This window comes from Petromyzon marinus, chromosome 35 (genome assembly GCF_048934315.1).
Source record: "Petromyzon marinus isolate PM22_M1 ecotype Great Lakes invasive population chromosome 35, UKy_Petmar_22M1.pri1.0, whole genome shotgun sequence".
Classification (NCBI taxonomy): domain Eukaryota; kingdom Metazoa; phylum Chordata; class Hyperoartia; order Petromyzontiformes; family Petromyzontidae; genus Petromyzon; species Petromyzon marinus.
This window is the reverse complement of record NC_133701.1, coordinates 11,698,466-11,722,767: the sequence shown is the minus strand read 5'-3', so window position 1 is coordinate 11,722,767 and position 24,302 is coordinate 11,698,466. Positions and strand designations below refer to the sequence as shown.

Genomic DNA, 24,302 nt, shown 5'->3' with positions numbered 1-24,302 from the left:
ATGCCAATGTAATGGATTTATTTTCCCCTTCATTATTTGTTCATCACGATTTTTATTTTAGCTTTGGTGACCCACGGATTATGAGACGATGATGGCAAAAACGGTGAAGTGTCTGTTCTTTTAACCAGGCGAGGACTCGACGAGCCGAGGATGAGTCTCATCTTTCAAACAGTGGCTTTGTGGTGTAACCCTCTGAAATATTTTAGCTGGGTGCGTGCACCTCTGTTGATGATGGGGACTCGTCGTGCGACACATACCTGGATGGGCGTTCTGCCGCAGCTGTTGGTGCCATTAGGATTCACTCCCCGCGCCAGAAGTAGCTCCACTTCTACCGTTTTACCCAGCGCCGCAGCCTTGCTGAGTTCTTCAATGGGCTCCATCAGAAGAAGCAGCAGCGGCGGCAACAACGATGCTGACGAAGATGATACCTGTGATTTTTGGGTTATACAGTCTTCGGCCTGTGACCAGTGCTTAATTTTAGCTGCAGCTGTCCGGATCTACGTTCCTGAAATATATAAAACAGCAACCCCGACCCCGGGGTTTGAGGATTAGGGCAAAAAACTGAACCATGATTAATGAATTTCAAACAAATGACAAAGTCACCCGGAATGTGCTGTGATCCCGATGTTATCAGACCCTGGAAGCTGCAGAGTACTTGTGTAGTGTCGTAGGTCTTTTTCCTTCTGCTCGAGGCTTGTGTGTGTGTGCGCGGGTGGCGTGCGTTGCACACACACTCAGTCGGAGACGAGATCGTCGCAGGAGGCACCGTCCTCCCCTTTTATTGTGTTCACACCACCAACTCCGCCCCCCCCTCTCCCACAACCACGCTACCATACAGCCCGGCCTAGACACGACCCTGCCCGCGTTGCACCGACGGCGTCGACCGAGACAGCCAACTACTGTCCGGCCTCACAATGCCCAGGCGAAGGCGGTAGCGACGAAGGCGGCGGCGACGACAGTGACGATGAGACGAGTCCACTCCCAGAACCGGCAGCCTGCTGCTCATATTCCCCTCGGCGCGGCTTGGCTCTGCCCTAGCCACGCCTCCCTTCTCGAACCCACCAGAGGGTTCTAGGGGTTTCCCCACGAGGTCTACCGTGACCCTTGCCCCAGTTCCTCCGCCCTGCCGGCACAACCATGTATATGCTCAATGGCATGTGTGCTAAGTGTTCACTTGCAGTTGCTGTACAACAGTCAGTGCTATGTCACTACATCACCGCCCCCCCCCCCCCCCCCCCCGGTTCAAAAAACAGCCGTCCCCGGCTGTCAATACAGAGATAAAAACTTCCCCACAATCCCGTTACAACCGCGACGTCCCCCGCAATCAACAACACATCTCACTACTCCCCGGTGCCCCCCCGATAACAATCCAACACTCACCCCAATGCAACGTCCCCGATCTCGCAAATCAGCAACTCTGCAGCACGGCGCCCCCGTCCGCGAATCGGCAACTCTCCCCCAGGCCCCTCATCCACAAGTCGTCGATACTCCCCACACAACGCGACACCCGCCCGCAACCGATACACCTCAATTTCCCTTTAACCCAGACCCTTAGCCCCAACACCCCCTCACCCTCAGACCCCCTCTCAGTGCGAGGGAGAGTCCCCTCTTCCCGGGACATAGCTCACGTGATCCAGTCCATGGCGCCGGTCACCCCCTTCTCAGCGGGGTCCTGCACCTCTGGAACCCAGAGGGCCAAGAGATGATGGAGACGGAGTCCTCGGCTCAAAGGGCGTGGCATCTCACCGCTCGGCAGCGCCCGCTCAAATCCGGTCCGCGAGACCTCGCAACTTGGCGGTCTCGGTAGGCCCCCAAGACCCGGTCCGGTGGCCCAGCGAGCACGGGTGACTTTGCAAGTGGTTACTCGTCACCCTGACACTCCACAGCAGTGTGGCCCGACCGCCCACACATGAAGCACTTGGGCGTGGGTCCCCAGGGCAGAGGGAGCTGTCCCCGCCGTGGGTCCTCCCGCGAGGATGTTGTTGCTTGAGCCCCCTGGCCCCCCACCGCCGCCACCATATATTGCAGGCTCCATGTCGTGGCCTCCCACCTTGCCCGCTGCTGTTTCTCCTCGAAGACCTGTATCTTCCTGACCACCATATAGGATGAAATTTCTGTGCTGATGGCGGAGGGCAGGGCAACCCTCAATTTTCTTGCCAGCTCCCGCAGCCTCTCCACCACTCGAAGGTCGAGCGCCCCGTCACCCAAAAGTGAGTATGCCTCATGTACCAGCACCAGCAGCGCTGCCCGGAAGGTATAGAGCGTCTCGTCCTCCATCCTCTTGAGGAATCTTGTGCAAGCCTCCCGTGCCAGATCAGGAGCAGCTTCTTGCAGCTCTGTCACTCTTCGCACCTCTTCCGCACGCTCCCGTGCTCGCCTCAAAATGGTGCTCGCTTCAAAATGGCACCCGCCAGCCACGGGAGGTCCTCTGGCAACAAAATGGGGCCCACCATGTGCGCGGTCCCCCGTCTGGAGCCCCTTGCTCCCGCTCCGACGGAAGCTCCCGTTTAATTTTTCCCCACTCTCCTCCGCGACATTCCCTGGGGTACGCGCCTCCTGCTGGCCTGCGCCCCTCTCCACGTGGCGGTCCTCCGCCATGCTGCTTGGTCGGCGCTTGACCACGGGAAAATCTCAGCTGCTCCCCCCGTCGACGTGCAGCTCCCACTCTCTCTCTCCGTTGATGTGCAGCACCCGTTCTCTCCGTCAAAGTGCAGTCGCTCTCTCTCCGTCGACGTGCAGCCTCTCTCTCCGTTGATGCTCAGGCACTTCCGCCACCTGGCGTAGCCACTCTCACCGTTGACGCTGGGCCGCTCTGTCCCTATTGACGTACAACCGTTATCGCCGTCGATGCGCAGCCGCTCCCGCCATCTTGCGTAGCTGCTCCCGCCGTCGATGCTCAGCTGCTCTCTCCATCGTCGCACAGGTGCTCTTGCCTTCGATGCGCTCGCGCCGTCGACGCCCAGCAGCTCTCTCTCCGTCGAAGTGTAGCCGCTCCCGCCTCCTTGCGTAGCCACTCCGGCCATCGACATCCAGCCGCTCTCCCTTCGCACCCCACAAATTTTGCGTAGCAGCTGTCACGCCAATCTGCGGCGGCTCTTCCGCTGCCCAGCAGTCACGGGCTTTGTAACCGGGATCCCGAGTGCCGGGACTGTCGGAGGGATGGCCGTCTCGCCATCCTCGCCCCGACGACACTACAAGTGGGTTTTTTAATAACCCACTTCTGACACCAAATGTAGGCCTCTTCTTCCTTCTGCTCGAGGCTTGTGTGTGTGCGAGTGGCGTGCGTCGCAAACACAGTCGGAGACGAGGTAGTTGCAGGAGACACCGTCCTCCCCTTTTATTGTTGTGTTCATGCCACCAACTCCGGCACCCCCTCTCTCACGACCACGCTGCCGTACAGCCCGGCCTAGACACGACCCTGCCCGCGTTGCACCTACGGCGTCGACCGAGACAGCCAACTACTGTCTGGCCGCGCAATGCCCGGGTGAAGGCGGTAGCCACGAAGGCGGCGACGACGACAGCGATGACGAGACGAGTCCACTCCCAGAACCGGCAGCCTGGAGCTCTCACTCTCTGCTGCTTATATTCCCCTCTGCGCGGCTTGGCTCTGCCCTAGCCGCGCCTCCCTTCTCGAACCCACAGAGGGTTCCAGGGATTCCCCACGAGGTCTACCGGGACCCTTGCCCCAGTTCCTCCGCCCTGCCAGCACACACACCCGTGTATATGCTCAACGGGGTGTGCGCCAAGCGTCCACCTGCAGTTGCTGCTGCTATACAACAGTCAGCGCTATGTTGCTACACTTGGATGGGTGACAGCCAACTGGTAAGCGCTCAAGGCACTTTCCCCAACAGCCAGGTTAGAGGCCACATCCGGTTTTGACACACTCACGTTATAGTCGTGTATATACTGTATACACCAAGTACGATTACGCATCCTTCGTAAGTCTGTCCCTCCGCGTAAGCGTGCGTTCTACACTTCCCGTCAATCACAAGACCTGCTAGGAGTGTATCATTTCAGCAAAATTGGTTCAATACAAGCAAACTCTGGACCGTTTTCGACACACACAGTGCCTCATCAGCAGTGAGCTTTCCTTGAATCACTGTTGAAGTGCCGGATGTTTATAGGCAAGGACCCTCTCTTTAAGAAACGTTTCGAAACAAAACGATAATTTACAACACAATGTGGTGGGACAGACGTACAAATATGTCTACTCACTTAAATAGTTGTATTGATTGATAATTCGATTTTATTACGTATTTATTTTACAGTTTTTGAAAAGCATACACACGATAACATATATTCAAACAAGTAATGTGAGCGTGAATATAAGATAACAGAGAAGGCGAGTATAAGGGTGGGTAATTCTTTTGTTCTAGATTTAAAGCTTTCGTGACTGCTAGGATCCATACTCTTTGGTTCTATTGGGTAAAGTCACGTAGGTGAAAAGGCCGCTTGTGTTGTGGCCGAAACGTCGGGATTTTTTGTTATTTTATTTTCACCTACGTGACTTTACCCAATAGAACCAAAGAGTATAATTCTTTTGTGTTGTGTATTATTTATTATAGACGTCCCTTGCCGACAAACATCTGGAAGTTCACTTGCAAGGATTCGAGTGAGCCAGACTGCTGATGAGACACTGAATGGCAGAGTTTGTGCTTGTATTGAAACTCCCAAGCAGGTCTTTGTGATAGCCGGGATGTGTAAAGCACACGAGCACGTGGAGGGACAGACATACTTGTACGAGGAAGCTAGGCTATTGACTTACATATCGCGTGTAATAATAACCATCAAAGATCACTGGATCTTTCGTTAAGCTTGTTCATGTATGGGTTCAGAGAACTTTATATTGTTGCAACTACCCTCCCATATGTCATCACAAAATAATGTATTCGTCCTGTGTTTAAGTGGTAGTCGTAGTGTTATATTGTAAAATGTATATAAATGACTGGTGGTGAAACATCACGTAGTTAGTGCTGATCTGCTATAGATCGGCGCGGTTTGTTGTGAGATACAGGAGGTGAGGCCCAGGTAAAAGTGTATTGCAACAATAACGATTATATAGAATACAGAACATAAGCCGAAATAAAATAAATCACATAAAACGTACAGTGCCGTTCCATCGTTGTCCCAAGTAGAATCACGGTTTTAATTAATAATAGCGAATAAAAACGACGCGATTCTACATGCATAGCACGGGAGTAACTATTGTAAGCAATGTTTAGACAATACAATACGAACGTAATATTGACCAGATAACGAAAGGCAAAAGGCAGATACAATAATATAAATGTATCGCTGTTTATGCAACCAGAATGTTATATTCTTGGTTCTTTCGGTAAAGTCACGTAGAAGGGAAACAATAAAATAATAAAAATATAAAACAATAAAATTCTCACGTTTACATTTTAATTACTGTGGTTTTCACACCTGATGATGATTGCTTGTGTTGCAGTCGAAACGTCGTGAGAATTTTATTGTTTTATATTTATATTATTTTATTGTTTCCCTTCCACGTGGTGACTTTACCGAAAGAATCAAGAATATGAATCCCTGCAGTCACGAAAGCTTTAAAATAAAAACCAGAATGTCGTTTTAAAATAGCGAGTAATAAGTAAACTTACTCGCGATATCAAGCGGTAGATATGAAGACAAATTGTCAACGCACTACAGTATATAAAATATACTATATAAAATATACAGTATATAAAATATACTATATAAAATATATGAAATATATACTACATAAAATATATATAAAATATATACTGTCTGTTATGCTGATTAAGACCACACAGACATTAAAAACTGTAGTCAGCATTGTACTGTTATCATACACTTTAAATTCGTGCATTGTTATATACTCGATGTTGTAATTAGCAGTCGAATTAATTACATATTGTCTATAATATTCACATATCTGAATGCGTAACAGGCTTGTGATCTCAGTCTGCACTGTTATAAATATATAGGAATGAATAAATAGTAACATTCAATATCTACAGTAAAAAATTATAAGATTAAACGCTCTTAAATTATTATTTAAAAGTATCAATGTGCTAAAGTTTACAATATTACTCACGTATCAAAGTCTGCATATTTTTGCACCATACAAGCTACTGGTTTAATAACTATTCGTTTTAAAATGGCAAAAAACAACTAATATCTTAAGTGCTATGAAGACCAATTGTCAATGTACTACAGTATATAATACATACTGTCTGTGTGATCTTAGCATTGTTTATCTGCATTGCCATGCTAAGATAACACAGACGAAAGGCAGATGCAATGATACAAACGTACTAATGTACCGCTGTGTTTTTTTACACGATAGTAAGTATATATTATATATACACTGTGTACATACAGCAGAAGCAAGGTTGATGTATATTCACGTCAAAACCACGGGTGGTTCGATACGCGACACCGACATCGATATCTCTCCCTATCCACACGCGCTGAGTGCTGCGATGGAACAACGAGATTGAGTGCCTTCCACCAGCTGGTCAACCACGAAACGTCGAACAACGACAACAGCACCGCGCTGCAACCCCTCCCGGCGGCACAACAGGGAGACAGGAGATTAATATTGCCCGGTGTACCTTCTCCTCCTCCTCCACAGCTGATTGCCAGATCGTTGTCGACTTTAGCCCGGCTATCGCCCAGCGTTAATGCACGACCGTGACTCACATCAGTGGCGAGTGACGCTCTGAACCGGTCGTGAATCCCTCACCTGCTCCTCCTCCTCCCTCACCTCCTCCTCCCTCACCTCTTCCCTCACCTCCTCCTCCACCTCCTCCCTCACCTCCTCCACCTCCCTCACCACCTCCTCCCTCACCTCCTCCACCTCCCTCACCACCTCCTCCCTCACCTCCTCACCTCCACATCCTCCCTCACCTCCACCTCCTCCCTCACCTCCACCTCCTCCCTCACCTCTTCCACCTCGTCGTCAACCCGCACTGGTGTCACCGTGGTACCGGCACAGTGGCACGACCAGAGTGACGTGTGGGGAGTTAGGGCAGGCGGGGAGCTGGGAGCGGCTTCCATTGATTGGGTGAGGGATGTTCAGAATGTATAATTATATTTCTATACTCATAGAGGCAGGCGCTTTCCTCGTGTGTTTGTTACACTCGGCGCTGAGACTCTTTGCCTGCCCGTAGCAACAAATCCGATGATGATGATTCGTCATCATGTGGGCGCGCGGCGCGACCAATGTCGCGACCCGCGTGGGGGTGTCGCGACATCGCCGTCGTCGTAAGGGAGACAAAGGCGGCCGGGAGTAGCGCTGCCTTCATTGTGTGTCGCTATAAAACACTTACTTCAATACGTGTAGAGGCTATTTACAGGCGATCTTTGTGTGTGACCGCCGGAATGATGCACTGCGCCAGTGCTATGAAGGACAATTGCTCGAAACGTCACCGATATATATATTTTTTATTTATTTTAAAAGCCACAGTGTTCTTGTCGAGGGTGAGTTTTTTTTGTTTTGTTAAATCGTGCTTGTGCTATAACAATGCCATCGCGACCAGCAACACCAAACATGGTACAGTGCGGTGGTTTAGGAGCTCCTGACTCCAGCTCACTACCGACGACAGCGGCGAATGTGTGAACCTCCTCCCTCTAGGTCGACTCAGACTTAAAACGATGTGCGGCGCGTTAACGTAACAGGCGGCCGTGGTCCTGGTCACCCGCCCTGATGGCCTTCAGAGGCGCTACTTGCTACAACAGGGGGGATTATTATTGTCGTCGGTGTGTGCCTTGTGTATCTATGGCGCCTACCTACAGCGATATCGTCTGCTGGTTCGGGCACTGTGTTTGTGTTAGAGCCGCGTTAGAGCCCCTCTGTGGGCCTCCCCTAGGTAGACTCGGCCTGCTGCTCACCACTCCATGCCCTCTTGTGCCGAGTTGCTGTTCATAGGCGCTCGCTAACATCACTTGCACTCTGTGTGTGGTGGTGGTGACCTCGGTTGAGGATGATGATCAGCTGCTGATGATGATTACGATGCCGATGAGAATTATGTTGCTGATGATGCGAGAAGCTGCTGCTGATGATGCTGCTGATGATGATGCGAGCAGCTGTTGCAGAAGATGATTACGATGCCGATGAGAATGATGATACGAGCAGCTGCTGCTGATGATGATGCTGATGATGATGCGAGCAGCTGTTGCAGAAGATGATTACGATGCCGATGAGAATGATGATACGAGCAGCTGCTGCTGATGATGATTACGATGCCGATGAGAATGTTGCTGATGATGATGATGGTTATTATTGCGCTGCTGCTGTTGATTTTGTATGCTGCTGCTGATGCTTATTTTGCTCCTGATGGTAATGATGGTGTTAATTCTGCTTGCTAGTTTTTCTGCAGCTGATGACACTGCTGCTGCTACTAATAATTATATTTCCGATATTTCTGATGATGCTAATGGACTTTATTATTTTTCTGCCGCTGTTGATGCCTTTTGCTGCTACTGCTGATGATGGCACTGCTGATGATTGTTGGTATGTTGAAGTTATCTCGCGTCGCACATCGCCAACCGTGCTGATTGGAGGTGCCGGGCAACACCGACAGGGGAAAGAGAACTCGCATGCTCAATACACAAAGTGTTCACAGTACTACAGTACACACGAAGTGTACTACAGTACACAGGATGTGTTCACAGTACTACAGTACACACGAAGTGTTCACAGTACTACAGTACACACGAAGTGTACTACAGTACACACGAAGTGTTCACAGTACTACAGTACACACGAAGTGTTCAGAGTACTACAGTACACACGAAGTGTTCACAGTACACACGAAGTGTACTACAGTACACACGAAGTGTTCACAGTACTACAGTACACAGGAAGTGTACTACAGTACACACGAAGTGTTCACAGTACTACAGTACACACGAAGTGTACTACAGTACACACGAAGTGTTCACAGTACTACAGTACACACGAAGTGTTCACAGTACTACAGTACACACGGAGTGTACTACAGTACACACGAAGTGTTCACAGTACTACAGTACACACGAAGTGTACTACAGTACACAAGAAATGTTCACAGTACTACAGTACACACGAAGTTCACAGATTACAGTACACACGAAGTGTACTACAGTACACACGAAGTGTACTACAGTACACACGAAGTGTTCACAGTACTACAGTACACACGAAGTGTTGAGAGTACTACAGTACACACGAAATGTACTACAGTACACACGAAGTGTACTACAGTACTACAGTACACACGAAGTGTTCAGAGTACTACAGTACACACGAAGTGTACTACAGTACACACGAAGTGTTCACAGTACTACAGTACACACGAAGTGTACTACAGTACACACGAAGTGTTCACAGTACTACAGTACACACGAAGTGTACTACAGTACACAGGAAGTGTTCACAGTACTACAGTACACACGAAGTGTTCAGTGTACTACAGTACACACGAAGTGTTCACAGTACTACAGTACACACGAAGTGTTCAGAGTACTACAGTACACACGAAGTGTTCATAGTACACACGAAGTGTACTACAGTACACACGAAGTGTTCACAGTACTACAGTACACACGAAGTGTACTACAGTACACACGAAGTGTACTACAGTACTACAGTACACACGAAGTGTACTACAGTACACACGAAGTGTACTACAGTACACACGAAGTGTTCACAGTACTACAGTACACACGAAGTGTACTACAGTACACACGAAGTGTTCACAGTACTACAGTACACACGAAGTGTACTACAGTACACACGAAGTGTTCACAGTACTACAGTACACACGAAGTGTACTACAGTACACACGAAGTGTTCACATTACTACAGTACACACGAAGTGTACTACAGTACACACGAAGTGTTCACAGTACTACAGTACACACGAAGTGTACTACAGTACACACGAAGTGTACTACAGTACACACGAAGTGTACTACAGTACACACGAAGTGTTCACAGTACTACAGTACACACGAAGTGTACTACAGTACACACGAAGTGTTCACAGTACTACAGTACACACGAAGTGTACTACAGTACACAAGAAGTGTACTACAGTACACAGGAAGTGTTCACAGTACTACAGTACACACGAAGTGTACTACAGTACAAACGAAGTGTACTACAGTACACACGAAGTGTTCACAGTACTACAGTACACACGAAGTGTTCACAGTACTACAGTACACACGAAGTGTACTACAGTACACACGAAGTGTACTACAGTACACACGAAGTGTACTACAGTACACACGAAGTGTTCACAGTACTACAGTACACACGAAGTGTACTACAGTACACACGAAGTGTACTACAGTACACAGGAAGTGTTCACAGTACTACAGTACACACGAAGTGTACTACAGTACAAACGAAGTGTACTACAGTACACACGAAGTGTTCACAGTACTACAGTACACACGAAGTGTTCACAGTACTACAGTACACACGAAGTGTTCAGAGTACTACAGTACACACGAAGTGTTCACAGTACTACAGTACACACGAAGTGTTCACAGTACTACAGTACACACGAAGTGTACTACAGTACACACGAAGTGTACTACAGTACACACGAAGTGTTCACAGTACTACAGTACACACGAAGTGTACTACAGTACACAGGAAGTGTTCACATTACTACAGTACACACGAAGTGTACTACAGTACACACGAAGTGTTCACAGTACTACAGTGCACACGAAGTGTACTACAGTACACACGAAGTGTTCACAGTACTACAGTACACACGAAGTGTTCAGAGTACTACAGTACACACGAAGTGTTCACAGTACTACAGTACACACGAAGTGTTCACAGTACTACAGTACACACGAAGTGTTCACAGTACTACAGTACACACGAAGTGTACTACAGTACACACGAAGTGTACTACAGTACACACGAAGTGTTCACAGTACTACAGTACACACGAAGTGTACTACAGTACACACGAAGTGTTCACAGTACTACAGTACACACGAAGTGTACTACAGTACACACGAAGTGTTCACAGTACTACAGTACACACGAAGTGTACTACAGTACACACGAAGTGTACTACAGTACACACGAAGTGTTCACAGTACTACAGTACACACGAAGTGTACTACAGTACACACGAAGTGTTCACAGTACTACAGTACACACGAAGTGTACTACAGTACACACGAAGTGTACTACAGTACACACGAAGTGTTCACAGTACTACAGTACACACGAAGTGTTCACAGTACACACGAAGTGTACTACAGTACACACGAAGTGTTCACAGTACTACAGTACACACGAAGTGTACTACAGTACACAGGAAGTGTTCACAGTACTACAGTACACACGAAGTGTACTACAGTACAAACGAAGTGTACTACAGTACACACGAAGTGTTCACAGTACTACAGTACACACGAAGTGTTCACAGTACTACAGTACACACGAAGTGTTCAGAGTACTACAGTACACACGAAGTGTTCACAGTACTACAGTACACACGAAGTGTTCACAGTACTACAGTACACACGAAGTGTACTACAGTACACACGAAGTGTATTACAGTACACACGAAGTGTTCACAGTACTACAGTACACACGAAGTGTACTACAGTACACAGGAAGTGTTCACATTACTACAGTACACACGAAGTGTACTACAGTACACACGAAGTGTTCACAGTACTACAGTACACACGAAGTGTACTACAGTACACACGAAGTGTTCACATTACTACAGTACACACGAAGTGTACTACAGTACACACGAAGTGTTCACAGTACTACAGTACACACGAAGTGTGCTACAGTACACACGAAGTGTACTACAGTACACACGAAGTGTACTACAGTACACACGAAGTGTTCACAGTACTACAGTACACACGAAGTGTACTACAGTACACACGAAGTGTTCACAGTACTACAGTACACACGAAGTGTACTACAGTACACAAGAAGTGTACTACAGTACACACGAAGTGTTCACAGTACTACAGTACACACGAAGTGTACTACAGTACACACGAAGTGTTCACAGTACTACAGTACACACGAAGTGTACTACAGTACACACGAAGTGTACTACAGTACACAGGAAGTGTTCACAGTACTACAGTACACACGAAGTGTACTACAGTACAAACGAAGTGTACTACAGTACACACGAAGTGTTCACAGTACTACAGTACACACGAAGTGTTCACAGTACTACAGTACACACGAAGTGTTCAGAGTACTACAGTACACACGAAGTGTTCACAGTACTACAGTACACACGAAGTGTTCACAGTACTACAGTACACACGAAGTGTTCACAGTACTACAGTACACACGAAGTGTACTACAGTACACACGAAGTGTACTACAGTACACACGAAGTGTTCACAGTACTACAGTACACACGAAGTGTACTACAGTACACAGGAAGTGTTCACATTAATACAGTACACACGAAGTGTACTACAGTACACACGAAGTGTTCACAGTACTACAGTACACACGAAGTGTACTACAGTACACACGAAGTGTACTACAGTACACACGAAGTGTTCACAGTACTACAGTACACACGAAGTGTGCTACAGTACACACGAAGTGTTCACAGTACTACAGTACACACGAAGTGTACTACAGTACACACGAAGTGTACTACAGTACACACGAAGTGTTCACAGTACTACAGTACACACGAAGTGTTAACAGTACTACAGTACACACGAAGTGTTCACAGTACTACAGTACACACGAAGTGTTCAGAGTACTACAGTACACACGAAGTGTTCACAGTACTACAGTACACACGAAGTGTTCACAGTACTACAGTACACACGAAGTGTACTACAGTACACACGAAGTGTACTACAGTACACACGAAGTGTACTACAGTACACACGAAGTGTTCACAGTACTACAGTACACACGAAGTGTACTACAGTACACACGAAGTGTTCACATTACTACAGTACACACGAAGTGTACTACAGTACACACGAAGTGTTCACAGTACTACAGTACACACGAAGTGTACTACAGTACACACGAAGTGTTCACAGTACTACAGTACACACGAAGTGTACTACAGTACACACGAAGTGTACTACAGTACACACGAAGTGTTCACAGTACTACAGTGCACACGAAGTGTACTACAGTACACACGAAGTGTTCACAGTACTACAGTACACACGAAGTGTACTGCAGTACACACGAAGTGTACTACAGTACACACGAAGTGTACTACAGTACACAGGAAGTGTTCACAGTACTACAGTACACACGAAGTGTACTACAGTACACACGAAGTGTTCACAGTACTACGGTACACAGGAAGTGTTCACAGTACTACAGTACACACGAAGTGTTCACAGTACTACAGTACACAAAGTGTACTACAGTACACACGAAGTGTTCACAGTACTACAGTACACACGAAGTGTACTACAGTACACAGGAAGTGTTCACAGTACTACAGTACACACAAAGTGTACTACAGTACACACGAAGTGTTCACAGTACTACAGTACACACGAAGTTTACTACAGTACACACGAAGTTTACTACAGTACACACGAAGTTTACTACAGTACACAGGAAGTGTCCGGAGTGAGACATGTCTGGTGAGATACCCCCATACGAGTTGTATAATTCCGACTTTAAAGAGACAAACGATCGCCCCCGTAGACTGTAACAGGCTGTCGTGGTCAGGGCTGTCAGCGGGACACCTATGCACATCATACGATGGCACAGCACACGAACACAACACCATCCGGGTCCGTCTTTGTCTCCCCGTGCCCATGTTTACGACACACCGCACCAGGTATTCATTGATGCCGAGTCGACCAAAGGAAGGCTCAAATATTCATCACCTTTTATTGGTCGTGAGCGGAAATCGAATTCTGCACCACCGCTCTTCCTGACACACAATCACAAATCATCGTACAGTACGTTGCGGATCCACTGCTGGATGAAGGCCTACCCATTCCCTGTCTGGGGGCGGTGCGGGTTAGTTAAAGTGGTTGCCTTGGACCGGTTCAGATATAGAATAACTCGTCTCCCCATGTAAGCTGTGGATTATGAACTCGCCGTCGACAGTCACAGAAGCGAGCACGATGTCTCTGTGTGTTAACGTGAAAGTAAAGTCCCATTCAACATTCGGGTGGAGCAATAAAATTGTGGTTAGCGCACTTGAGTTGGATTCCCAGCCACGACGAACAGTGGGCCCACACTTGTTCTGCGTTAACAAAGCGATCACTCTTTAATAACACTGTGGCTTTAAAATAAACTACATGGAATCGGCGATGCCAATCGGCTATTCTTCATAGCACATGAGTAAAAATTAAAACGAATTATGCATGTGCAATGAAGAAGGGCCAAAGCCAGAAACGTCGCCTATTATAATTTCTTTTTGTTCCTTAAGGCCGCAGTGCTCTGGACGATTGTGTTGAGCTTTTGTTTATCGGTAATAGCTAATGTGTCACGGACGTCACGGTGTTGGTGAAAGTCATTCGTGAATATGAAGTGTAAATGAAGTGTATGAAGTGTATCGTCCCTCACTCAACATTTAGCTTCGATTAGGCGCTTCCGTGACTCTCACACGCGATGATGCGCTGAAAATAGATGTTGTATCTTTAGTGTACGGCGAAATTATTTGCGTTAAATTATTCGTTTCAGTTTGGTTACTTGTAAAAGGCAATTTCGAAAGTTTTTTTTTAATTGGAAGTATAATGAAAGTGATAAAGAGTACAGTGAATCTCGTCAACTTTTCGAGAACTATTTATCGTCCCTCACTCAAATACCTAGACGTAGAATTGTAACAAAATATTACGCATCGCGTATCGAAGGAATACGATACCCATTAGAACTTTAATTGGTGTGCTCTTTGTAAATGCCTGAATATTTAGCCTGCCAAGTAACATACAGTGTGTAAACCCGGAACTTATCCTACACACGAGGCCACGATAATCATAATACAATGTTGTGAAAGCTGGACAAACTAGACGCAAACGAAATGCGGATGATGTTAAACAATTCATAGACAAGATGGGTAACATAAATGGATTATGTAAAGCAGGGTACAAAAAGTACAATTAAAAATAATCTGAGAAAAACGAGCGACTGAGAATGCGATTTGACTGGGAGCATTAAAGTAACAATCAATTTGAACAATTGGACGTCTTTGAATAACAGCATGGCAGATATAGATAGTATACATAGTAGTATCGCCACATCGTAACACCCTTAATTCTCGCAGACATCAGATGTGTAATTATTATTATATCGGCTGCCACATTCGAGTCACCCCAACTGAGTGAATCGGCTTTGTTGACTAGCTTCTGGTGGGCTAAACGAGTTGTTAATCTCCCTTAATCTCCCACCTATTCCATCGTGAACGAGTTGGGAGCGGCAATTCCCCCCTGCAAGTTATTAAAGAGGCCGTGCTGGAAGTTCTCTCTATGAAGAGTAAGAAGAAGATACGACCCCCATGCTGTGGCGATGACCTTGAGGATGACCTTGTGAGAGGTTCCTCCCTGGCCGGTGTTTGTACTGCTGCTGGATCATCTAGAACCGGCAGAGCGGACTGCTGCAGTTCTTACCCCATTATCACTCAAATAATCTAACTCAATATCACTGTCGTCTCATCCATCGCACACGACACACCCCTAAACTTTCTCAAACAATGGCACCTCACATATTATATTCATTCTTTGCTGCCAGTCTACAATATTCTACAATTGCATTATATTGTTTCATAGGGTTACCCGTAGCTTAAAGATTACTTTGCAGACATGCCTCTCTACATATCAGAAAACGCCATTTAGCACAGCACTATTACAAAATACATTCTAAAACTATGAATATTTATATTGTTTAGGTCGGATGTTAAAACCAATCCTGGTCCCATTGCTGCCACATCTTGCCTATCACTTACTTTGTACTCAATAGATTTCAAAAACAGACATGGTCTTGGCATTGTCCATGTCAATAGTTGAGGCCTTATAGTTAAATTCAAAATGTAATTCAACAATCGTCCATACATCTCATGTCTGTCTGAAACATTGCTTACCTCATGTACCAGTCCTAGCCTAATAGAAACTTAAGGATATAATATATTCCGATTAGGTAGACAAGAGGAGGAGGTGTGGCAGTATATGTGAAAAAGAACCCACCTTGCATACTACTTACTGACCCGGCCTTTTAATGTATTGCACTCATAATTTATACTCCATGTAACCACATTTTTACTCTGATGTGTTGCTATAGACCACCAAATAGAAAAAATATTAAGTGAATATCTAGATACATTATATCAACCTTTCCAAAAGATGAACTATCGATCATATGTGACCTAAATTGGAATTGGCTAAACCTACTGCATGACGCATTAACAAGTCCAATATAAATCAACTGATTACTTAAACTACTAGACCTAATATATATAAAAAAAAACCTCAGATCACTCGTCCATATTTGATATCCATTGAACAAATTCACCCAGTAACTTTTCTAAAGTGGGAGTCTAAGGTAACCATCTAAGTGACCATGCCATTATCTTTAGCATTCGTCATACAAATATAACTAAAAGACCTTGTAAAATCATAATAAACTGTTTAAAAATGTTGACCTTCAAGCATTTATACATGTCACTTCATTTTGACTGGGATGCGGTGAGAAAAATTCCAGTTTTTAAACGTTCTGAGACATTTTAAGAACCAATTCCTAAACATAATTTACAAACATGCCCCCTTAAACAAAAAGTTTAGAATAATAGGGTGGCTTGATCCGAACATCTCAGAATTAATGCAAACCAGAGATATAGCCTGTAATAATGCAAACACATCTAATAACCTCCCTGATTGTACTATATATATAAAACACAACAAATAGATGTCCTTGCCTTGTAAGAAACGCTACATTTTCATATCATTAAACTTTTAAAATTACAAAAAAGAAACCCGATAATGTTCTGGCAAACGTTCAATTCAGTGGAACTGGATGTACTGCATAAGCTACTATCAAATAATTAAGGCATCGTCATCCACGGGAAAATACGAGTTTCCTGCATGTCTACTTGTGGCTGATCTCATCTTTAGACCCCTCACACACATTTTAAACCTTTTTAACCATTTTCAACTTCTCAATTAGAGTGGAAATTTGCTCTTATAATCTTATTCGTACAATATATAAAAATGGCTACAAAGAAGACACGAATAATTAGAGACCAATCTCTATTTCACCAGTTACTAAAATATTACAAAAGATACTTAAATCACGAATAGACTGCTACTAAAATAAGTCACAATCCCCTGCACAGCAAAGTCTGGTTTTCTTGAGGATTACTCAACCAACGAAGCAATGATGGATAGTATCAAATGTTCTCTTCAGTAACCATAATGCGAGTTCACACAAAAGTTATAGGGTTTGTGAATGATGAACTCTTACAAACAGCACGCTGAAAGGAAGGTTTTTTTAATTATAATTTACACGTGATGTAACAGATTGGTGCTTTTACCGATACAGCAGCAAATCATGAGTTCGATTCACAATAAGTAATGAGAGTTGATGTAATGAAACGTGTTCTGTATAAAACCTTTGTATTGGGCTATTAAAAAAAATATCTCGCATGTAGTACAGAGCTACTCATCACGGCCGAGTTATACATTTAACATATAGTTTATGAAATATTACGTTTAACAGAGTGTTCGTTAAATATTCGATATATGAAATGCATAACTCGGCTCATTAAGTAGTGTTATACTGCACACAAGCAATGCACAATTTGTACAACCCTGGTCACGCACACACATAGAGGACTTTTAAGACTTTTAATCCGGTATAAAACTGTTTCTCACATTGATACTGGCAAAAATGGCACCAGAGATGTATAGCTTGTTACTATACTTTGTTTCTGGTTTTTAAAACAAAGAGGGGGGAGATAAATTAAATTGTTTAGCTCGTGAAAATGCACAAAGATCGACGGCGCGCGGAATGTTGTGAAGTTAAAGCGCCGAGCGTGTTCTTCCGCTTGTTGTAGTTTCATCTAGCACAGTGTGGCGAGAATATTAAACAAACCTAAAAAAGGTGTCATTTTTTTACACTTCTTATTGTACCGGTAATAAAAGTGATGATTTACAGCGTTTTGTCAATATTATTCTGCAAAGGCCTCCCTAGGCACACTGTGTTGTAGGGGCCGCGAGGATTAATCTTCTTTGGTTCTTTCGGTAAAGTCGCGTAGAATGAGAATAAAATAATAAAATAACACAATACAATTCTCACGACGTTTCGGCCACAACCAAAGATGATGAATCCTTGCAGTCACGAAAGCTTTAAATCGAAATTTAGCCGCGAGGGTTGTTTGGCCATACTTCACCACACTGACTTATATAGTGCGGGTTGATGAAGACATGGTGAGATAGATAACGTGTTCTGTTAACATTCGCCACTGATCATGAAAGTTTTGTAATCAAAGCTGGGGTTTTCCGGGGTTCATTGTTGCGCAGTGCGCTAACCACTGCCCCACCGCTCCCACCTCGTTTAACGTTGTGGACTTGTGTTAAAGCGGTTTACAATCTCAACCTTTCAAACACATCTCACTTTATAGCTTAGAGCTGTGTGCTATTTGTGTAGAAATATGGAATTATACAACGTAACAAACCGGCTCTATTGTCGCGTGTTATATATAAAAAATAAACATAGGTGTATCACTTTAATGGCAGTGTATCCATCATGATGCGTTTATATACACGCAACGCTTCATATTGTACTATTTATATACAAAAGTTGCACACTTACTGCACCGTGACAAAACTGTTAACAGTTGAATGTGCGAATAGCTGCTGTTTGTTAATGTTACTTGGCAAAGCAAAGTCCACCGAAAGACGAAATGTTTAAATGTATACGTGAGTGCAATGCACGGTACTGTATTGTAACGTTGAGTTGAATAGATAACGTGTTCTCAACTTTGTATGGGCTGTAACATCGAATCTTTTGCAGTATAATGCTACTACTAATCAGAAAGTTATATATTATATATATTTTTGAAATGTTACATTGTATATATAAATTCATTTTATCTACAAATGTGTAACTCGGTTCATGAGTAGTCGTTTTATACTACACACAAGAAATCCACTTTAGTTTTAATTTATATTTAACAAACGCATCGACACAGCACGCTTAAACATAGTAACATGCACAATACCTATGGTACAATTTATATTACTATCTGGTTCTTTCGGTAAAGTCACGTAGAGGAAGAAATAATAAAAAATTAAACACGACGTTTCGGTCGCAACATAAGAGAAAAATACTCTGCTGTTGTGGCTTTATATTACACGAGCATCCGAATCGTAAGGCGCACCTCCGAAATGTGTTCTGTGTCAGTGAAGTTGTGACAAAGCTGGTAACACACAATACGGGATTATAAAGACGGGCACCCTACATTTAAAAAAATACGACGGGAAAAAGCGCGTCTTATAAAATCCAGAGGGCACGACCAGACGTTTCAGCTTCATTTATTTTGGTGTAGCCCTGTGAGCCATTCGGCTCTTGAATCGGGTGCAACGGCAACAAACACAAAACACGAACAAGAAAAACATCTTAAAGTGACTTTGTGTGATTGTGCGAACAGAAAATCCAGGAAAAAAACAGCAAAATATTCCTGAAAAAGCACCGTACACCAAGGCTGTGTGCAAAAATCCCAGTGGGATGCAAGTCAAACAACAACAACAAGAACCACAAAGACAACTTATATTACGGCCACCAGTCTAACTCCGTACTACAACAAACACACATGGCCAAACCAAAAAAACGTTTTCGACATCACCAAAATAAAGCCATAAAGCAATGCAACAGTGTGGTTACTTGCTGTAAATACTTTACGGCAATGCAAATTGAAAATGGAAGTGTAACTGTGTTTTTTGTTTGTTTGTTATCACGCATGCGTTGGAGTATATCGTATTATTTCGTCTTATTTATGATACTAGATGCTTGTTTATCCCAGGGAAGCTTCGGAGAGGATGATGATCTTCGCAGGAGACGCGTTGTCGATGTTGCTGCGAGCGATCACGCATTGCGATGTTTTTATTGCCCAATACCAGTCACGTTGTTGTGTTTAGTTGGGAGAGATCGGGGAACCCCAAGGAATTAAAGTGTGGAACAGGGGGAGAATACACAAAGACCTCAGCAGCAGCATACTCTTGGGGCAAGTGCTGTTGGTAGCAGAGTGGCACTAATGCAGGCCGGCACCTCGCCCCGGCCGCCTTTGTCTCCCTAGTGGCGATGTTTGTACATCATTTGAGGCCGGGTCCACACACACACACAAACACTCTGCAGAAGACAAACTACATACACAGAAAGACACCCGTGTCTGGAATCGAACCCAGGATCTTGCTTGCTGTGAGGCTCAAGTGTTATCGCTCCCGCCCTGCGCCGATACACTTCTGTACAGTGACAATGTCAGTCGTTGAATATGTAGAGTATGTAAAGTATGTAGAGTATGTATCGTGCCGTGTCTGGTTGCTTTGCGAGTGCCCCGATGTTTGCGTCTCTCTAACAATCCATCGATTTACGTTCACGCAAAGGCACAAGCATCGCCAACTTACCGACACATACACACAGTCCAGGAATAGTGTTCTTGTGTTATATGTACGCGCATATAAATTATGCAAGTACACTGTGTACTGTTTTCAAAATGTGTAACCTACGTTCAATATTCGTTCTCGATAATATTCACAATAATGTTATAATATTAACGACGACTCTCAATGGTATTTCACTCAATGTATGTCGTGCCGTAGACTTGTACTGCATTGCTTTAACAGGGAAGGTTTTTTTTCTTAAATGAAGAGAGGAAGCTGTCTCTGTGTCTCTCCCTACTTTCCCCAATGTATCCTTGTGTGTCTGTCTCTTCGTGAATGATTATGTCTCCTCTCTACGTCTCCCGGTGTCTCAGTGCCCACGTGTATCTGTCGCATCGCCTCTGTGGCTCTATCAATATGGATGTATCTCAGTGTTCCTGAGTGCTTTTGTTTATCTTTCTGTCTCCGTGTTTGTCAACGTTGGGGGGGGTGAAGCTGACACAAACTCAGCATGTGTGTGAGGAACGCACACACACATGCTACAGGCGAGCACAATGACCCGCTTTGGTCATAGAGCTGCACAAATTTCCTACTTTGGCGAATCAATAGGCGTAGAAAACATGGGTTGACAAAAAAACATTCCTAAGAGGAAACCAAATGTAACGAACGCTTTTCCACATTCACTGGCAATGGTACGCATGCAGCATAACACAGATACGGGTGTATTTAAACAGTACTGTATTAGTATACAGTGTATACATATATATGTATAAATCTGAGAGGACAATTTTTTTCAGCCACATAGGAGACGGAGCGATGGAATCACTTGGTGTGCTGGGTGGATTTATATACAAAGTGAGAAGTTTAACACGTAGGCTTTCGCGACCAGAATGCATAATACAGGTTTTTGGGTGATATCGCGTAAATATCAACGTGTCGATGAACCAATTTGGTTTCGAATGATCAATGTTGTGAGTTTACTCTCCAAACACACCGGTGTGCTGTACAAGTAGCGAATTGGCACGTTGTGTTTACGTGACAAAACTTTACTTATTGGTGGTGACAGGTTTAACGACACATTTATAATTGACGCGATCTAACCCCAAAAACTTCTTCAGCGGTGCATTTACCATGGCCAGAGCCGTGCCTAGGGCACGACGAATTGGGGCGACCGCCCCGGGCCCCACGCTTGGCGGGGGGGGGGGGGCTTGGACGTCACGGTGTCACGTGTAAAACTTTAGTTTCAGTTTGAAGGCTTCGGGGTGGCCCTCACGGTGGGGTTTGCCCTGGGCCCCGCACCGCTCTGTGGACGGCCCTGACCATGGTTGATGATGAATGATGATGATGTAAAAATATGGTCCAAATTTGACAAATGAGATTACCTGCAAATTATACAATTTGAATGTATATACTTTAAATGCTTGGCAGAGCCCTCCTTAAAAAAAATAAGTCATGAGGCTTCGCCTGGGTAAACTAGAGTAATACTAAATTATAATTCACAATCCTTTTGTCAATCCACCGCTGAATGAGGGCCTCCCCCCCAACACACCGTGTCGATTATGTAGATGTTTTGACTATACTTCCCCGCTCTGGTCAGTGCAAGGAGGGGGATGACCGGTTCAAGATATCACTCGCCGCTGCACTGTGGGATCTCTGTCGCTCTCTCTGAATCATGTTATACCCGACATACGTTTTTTAAACGTATAAACAAATTGGCATCGGTGTACAGTTGTTAACATTTCGTTGGAGTGGTTAAACAGTGGTTGGCTTACTGCGCTTCAATTAAATTAAAGTTTACGGGTACCATTAGTGGCGAGCGGCCAAAACCCCCTTTGCCAACACAGTGACCAAAGTGGTGAAGTATGGTCAAACAACCACCACCAGAGAGGCCTTCATCCAGCAGTGGATTCACACAGGGCTGTACATTTTTTTTCCCATGCGTATGAAGCATTTTTTTTACTTTACTGATGCACAACATATATAGTTACAGTATATATACTGTAGCACAAACATACACGTGTATTAACGCCACATGCTGTGCAATTTGTTCGATTTCATGATCAAGGAAGAGTGACGGCTTACACGAAACCCCTTTGGTTTGGTTTCATTGCCACGGGTAAAACCAATTTGGGCAGTGCCCATGTTCGATGGGGACGAGGTTACACCGTAGAAACCTGGTTTTAGAAACAACAAACATCTCAACAAACAAAAACAACCCGTAAAGAACCGTGTAACGTGGTAATGTTTCAGAATGGCAAGGTCGTGCATCAACTTGATACAACCAGAATTTTATATTTTTATTATTTTATTGTTTCCCTTCTACGTGACTTTACCGAAAGAACCAAGAATATAATACAACCGGTAAGAAAGAATGCAAGGCTAGGAGAACGCATCACGTACTCAAAAGGTATTGTATTAAATACTATAAAATATTGTTTTTCATACACACAGAACTTAAAAGTCTGCAAAGCCGAGCAGTTAATTAATGGATATGACTATACCTATACTTAATGCCTGCATGCACAACATCTATACAGTCCACAGATACAGCGACCTAGAAAGAACACCATCTACAAAGTCAAAGATCCCCGGTATAAACACACGAGCGAGAGCTGTCAGCAGACACAAAGTGCCGAAATGGTGCCCTAAGGGGCATGGCTTTGACCAGAAAGAACCACGTCCGGTTGTCTTTGCCTCCCCAGTGACGATTTGTTGACACACTGCAGCAGGATAACCAATGTAAGGCCGAGGTAGCCCTCGGTGGAAGCAATAAGGATCGGTTCAAATGTTTCAGTCACTGACGTTTGGTCGTCAAGTGGGAATGGAAATCAGGTCGCTGCCCCCATTCAATGTCAGGCGCACGCCACACACAGCTGGGTCGGGTGACTCACAACCGTACTGTACGGAAATAGCGGTTACACAATTTTACACACTCGCGACACGTTCACAAATATAACGTGACCCGCTTTAAACGCGCGCGGCCGAAAACACAAAACTAACGTCGCGGACTTACGGATTTGAATGGGAGGGGGGAGGGAGGGTCGATCCATCGTCGGATGCTTTGAATGAAGACGCAGTGTTAACCGTCGGCATCGTCGGCCGCGACCTATCCACTGCTGGATGACGACCTCCCCAAGCCTTCGCCATCTCTCAAGGTGCTGCGATTCACAAACCCTAAGGCATCTCCAGCGCCCGACCTCATCGCTCCATCTCCGCCGCGTTCCGTCCTTCAACGCCTCTCATCGCCACTCCCATCGTCAAGTTTCCCGTGACCGACTACGTTCTTCATCCCTTGTCATTGCGCGTCCATCCCAAGGCAAGCGCACCATCCTTACAGTCACAGGGATCACACGACACGGAATATATATTTTTTGTTGTTACTGGGGTATGATTGGCAGTAATGTGTCCTGGATTACGATGTTAGCAGAGCCTGCGCACTACAGGAATGTGGTGAGAAGCGTAGGTTGGAGTTGCCGGCTCAGAGCAAAATGGGAAATCGCTGAGTAGTGCGAGTTTGCGGTTTTTAAAGAAGTTCCGCCCACCGAAACGCATATTGAGTGCCTCGAACAAGGATATAATATCCAGGGCCGTGCTCCAGAAAATATTTCGGTGGTCAGAGTATCAGAATCTTTATTCAGACTGCACAAGTCCCATGAGCTATCAAACTGTTTTTTTCACATATCCAGAAGGGGCGGGTCAGCAAGTTGCAATAAAAAACATCGATA

The 24,302-nt window shown here is 44.9% G+C and overlaps 1 protein-coding gene across 3 annotated transcripts in view; it reads right to left on the bottom strand.

Annotated features, from left to right (window-relative positions):
• Positions 1–24,084, bottom strand: part of LOC116948952 (cyclin-dependent kinase inhibitor 2A-like) — a 41,451-nt gene extending 17,367 nt beyond the window's left edge. Inside the window, exons 1-2 of one of the 3 annotated variants that reach the window (XM_076071924.1) lie at positions 23,591–24,084; positions 258–505 (exon numbers count right to left, since the gene is read on the bottom strand). In XM_076071924.1, coding sequence (XP_075928039.1) covers positions 258–380 — 123 coding nt within the window. In that variant the 5' untranslated portion in view covers positions 381–505; positions 23,591–24,084. Of the gene's footprint in view, positions 1–257; positions 506–6,599; positions 6,758–23,590 lie in introns of those variants that run through there. The other 2 variants (XM_076071925.1, XR_012946000.1) reach the window with 2 other exon arrangements.
• Between the last annotated feature and the right edge of the window lie 218 nt (positions 24,085–24,302).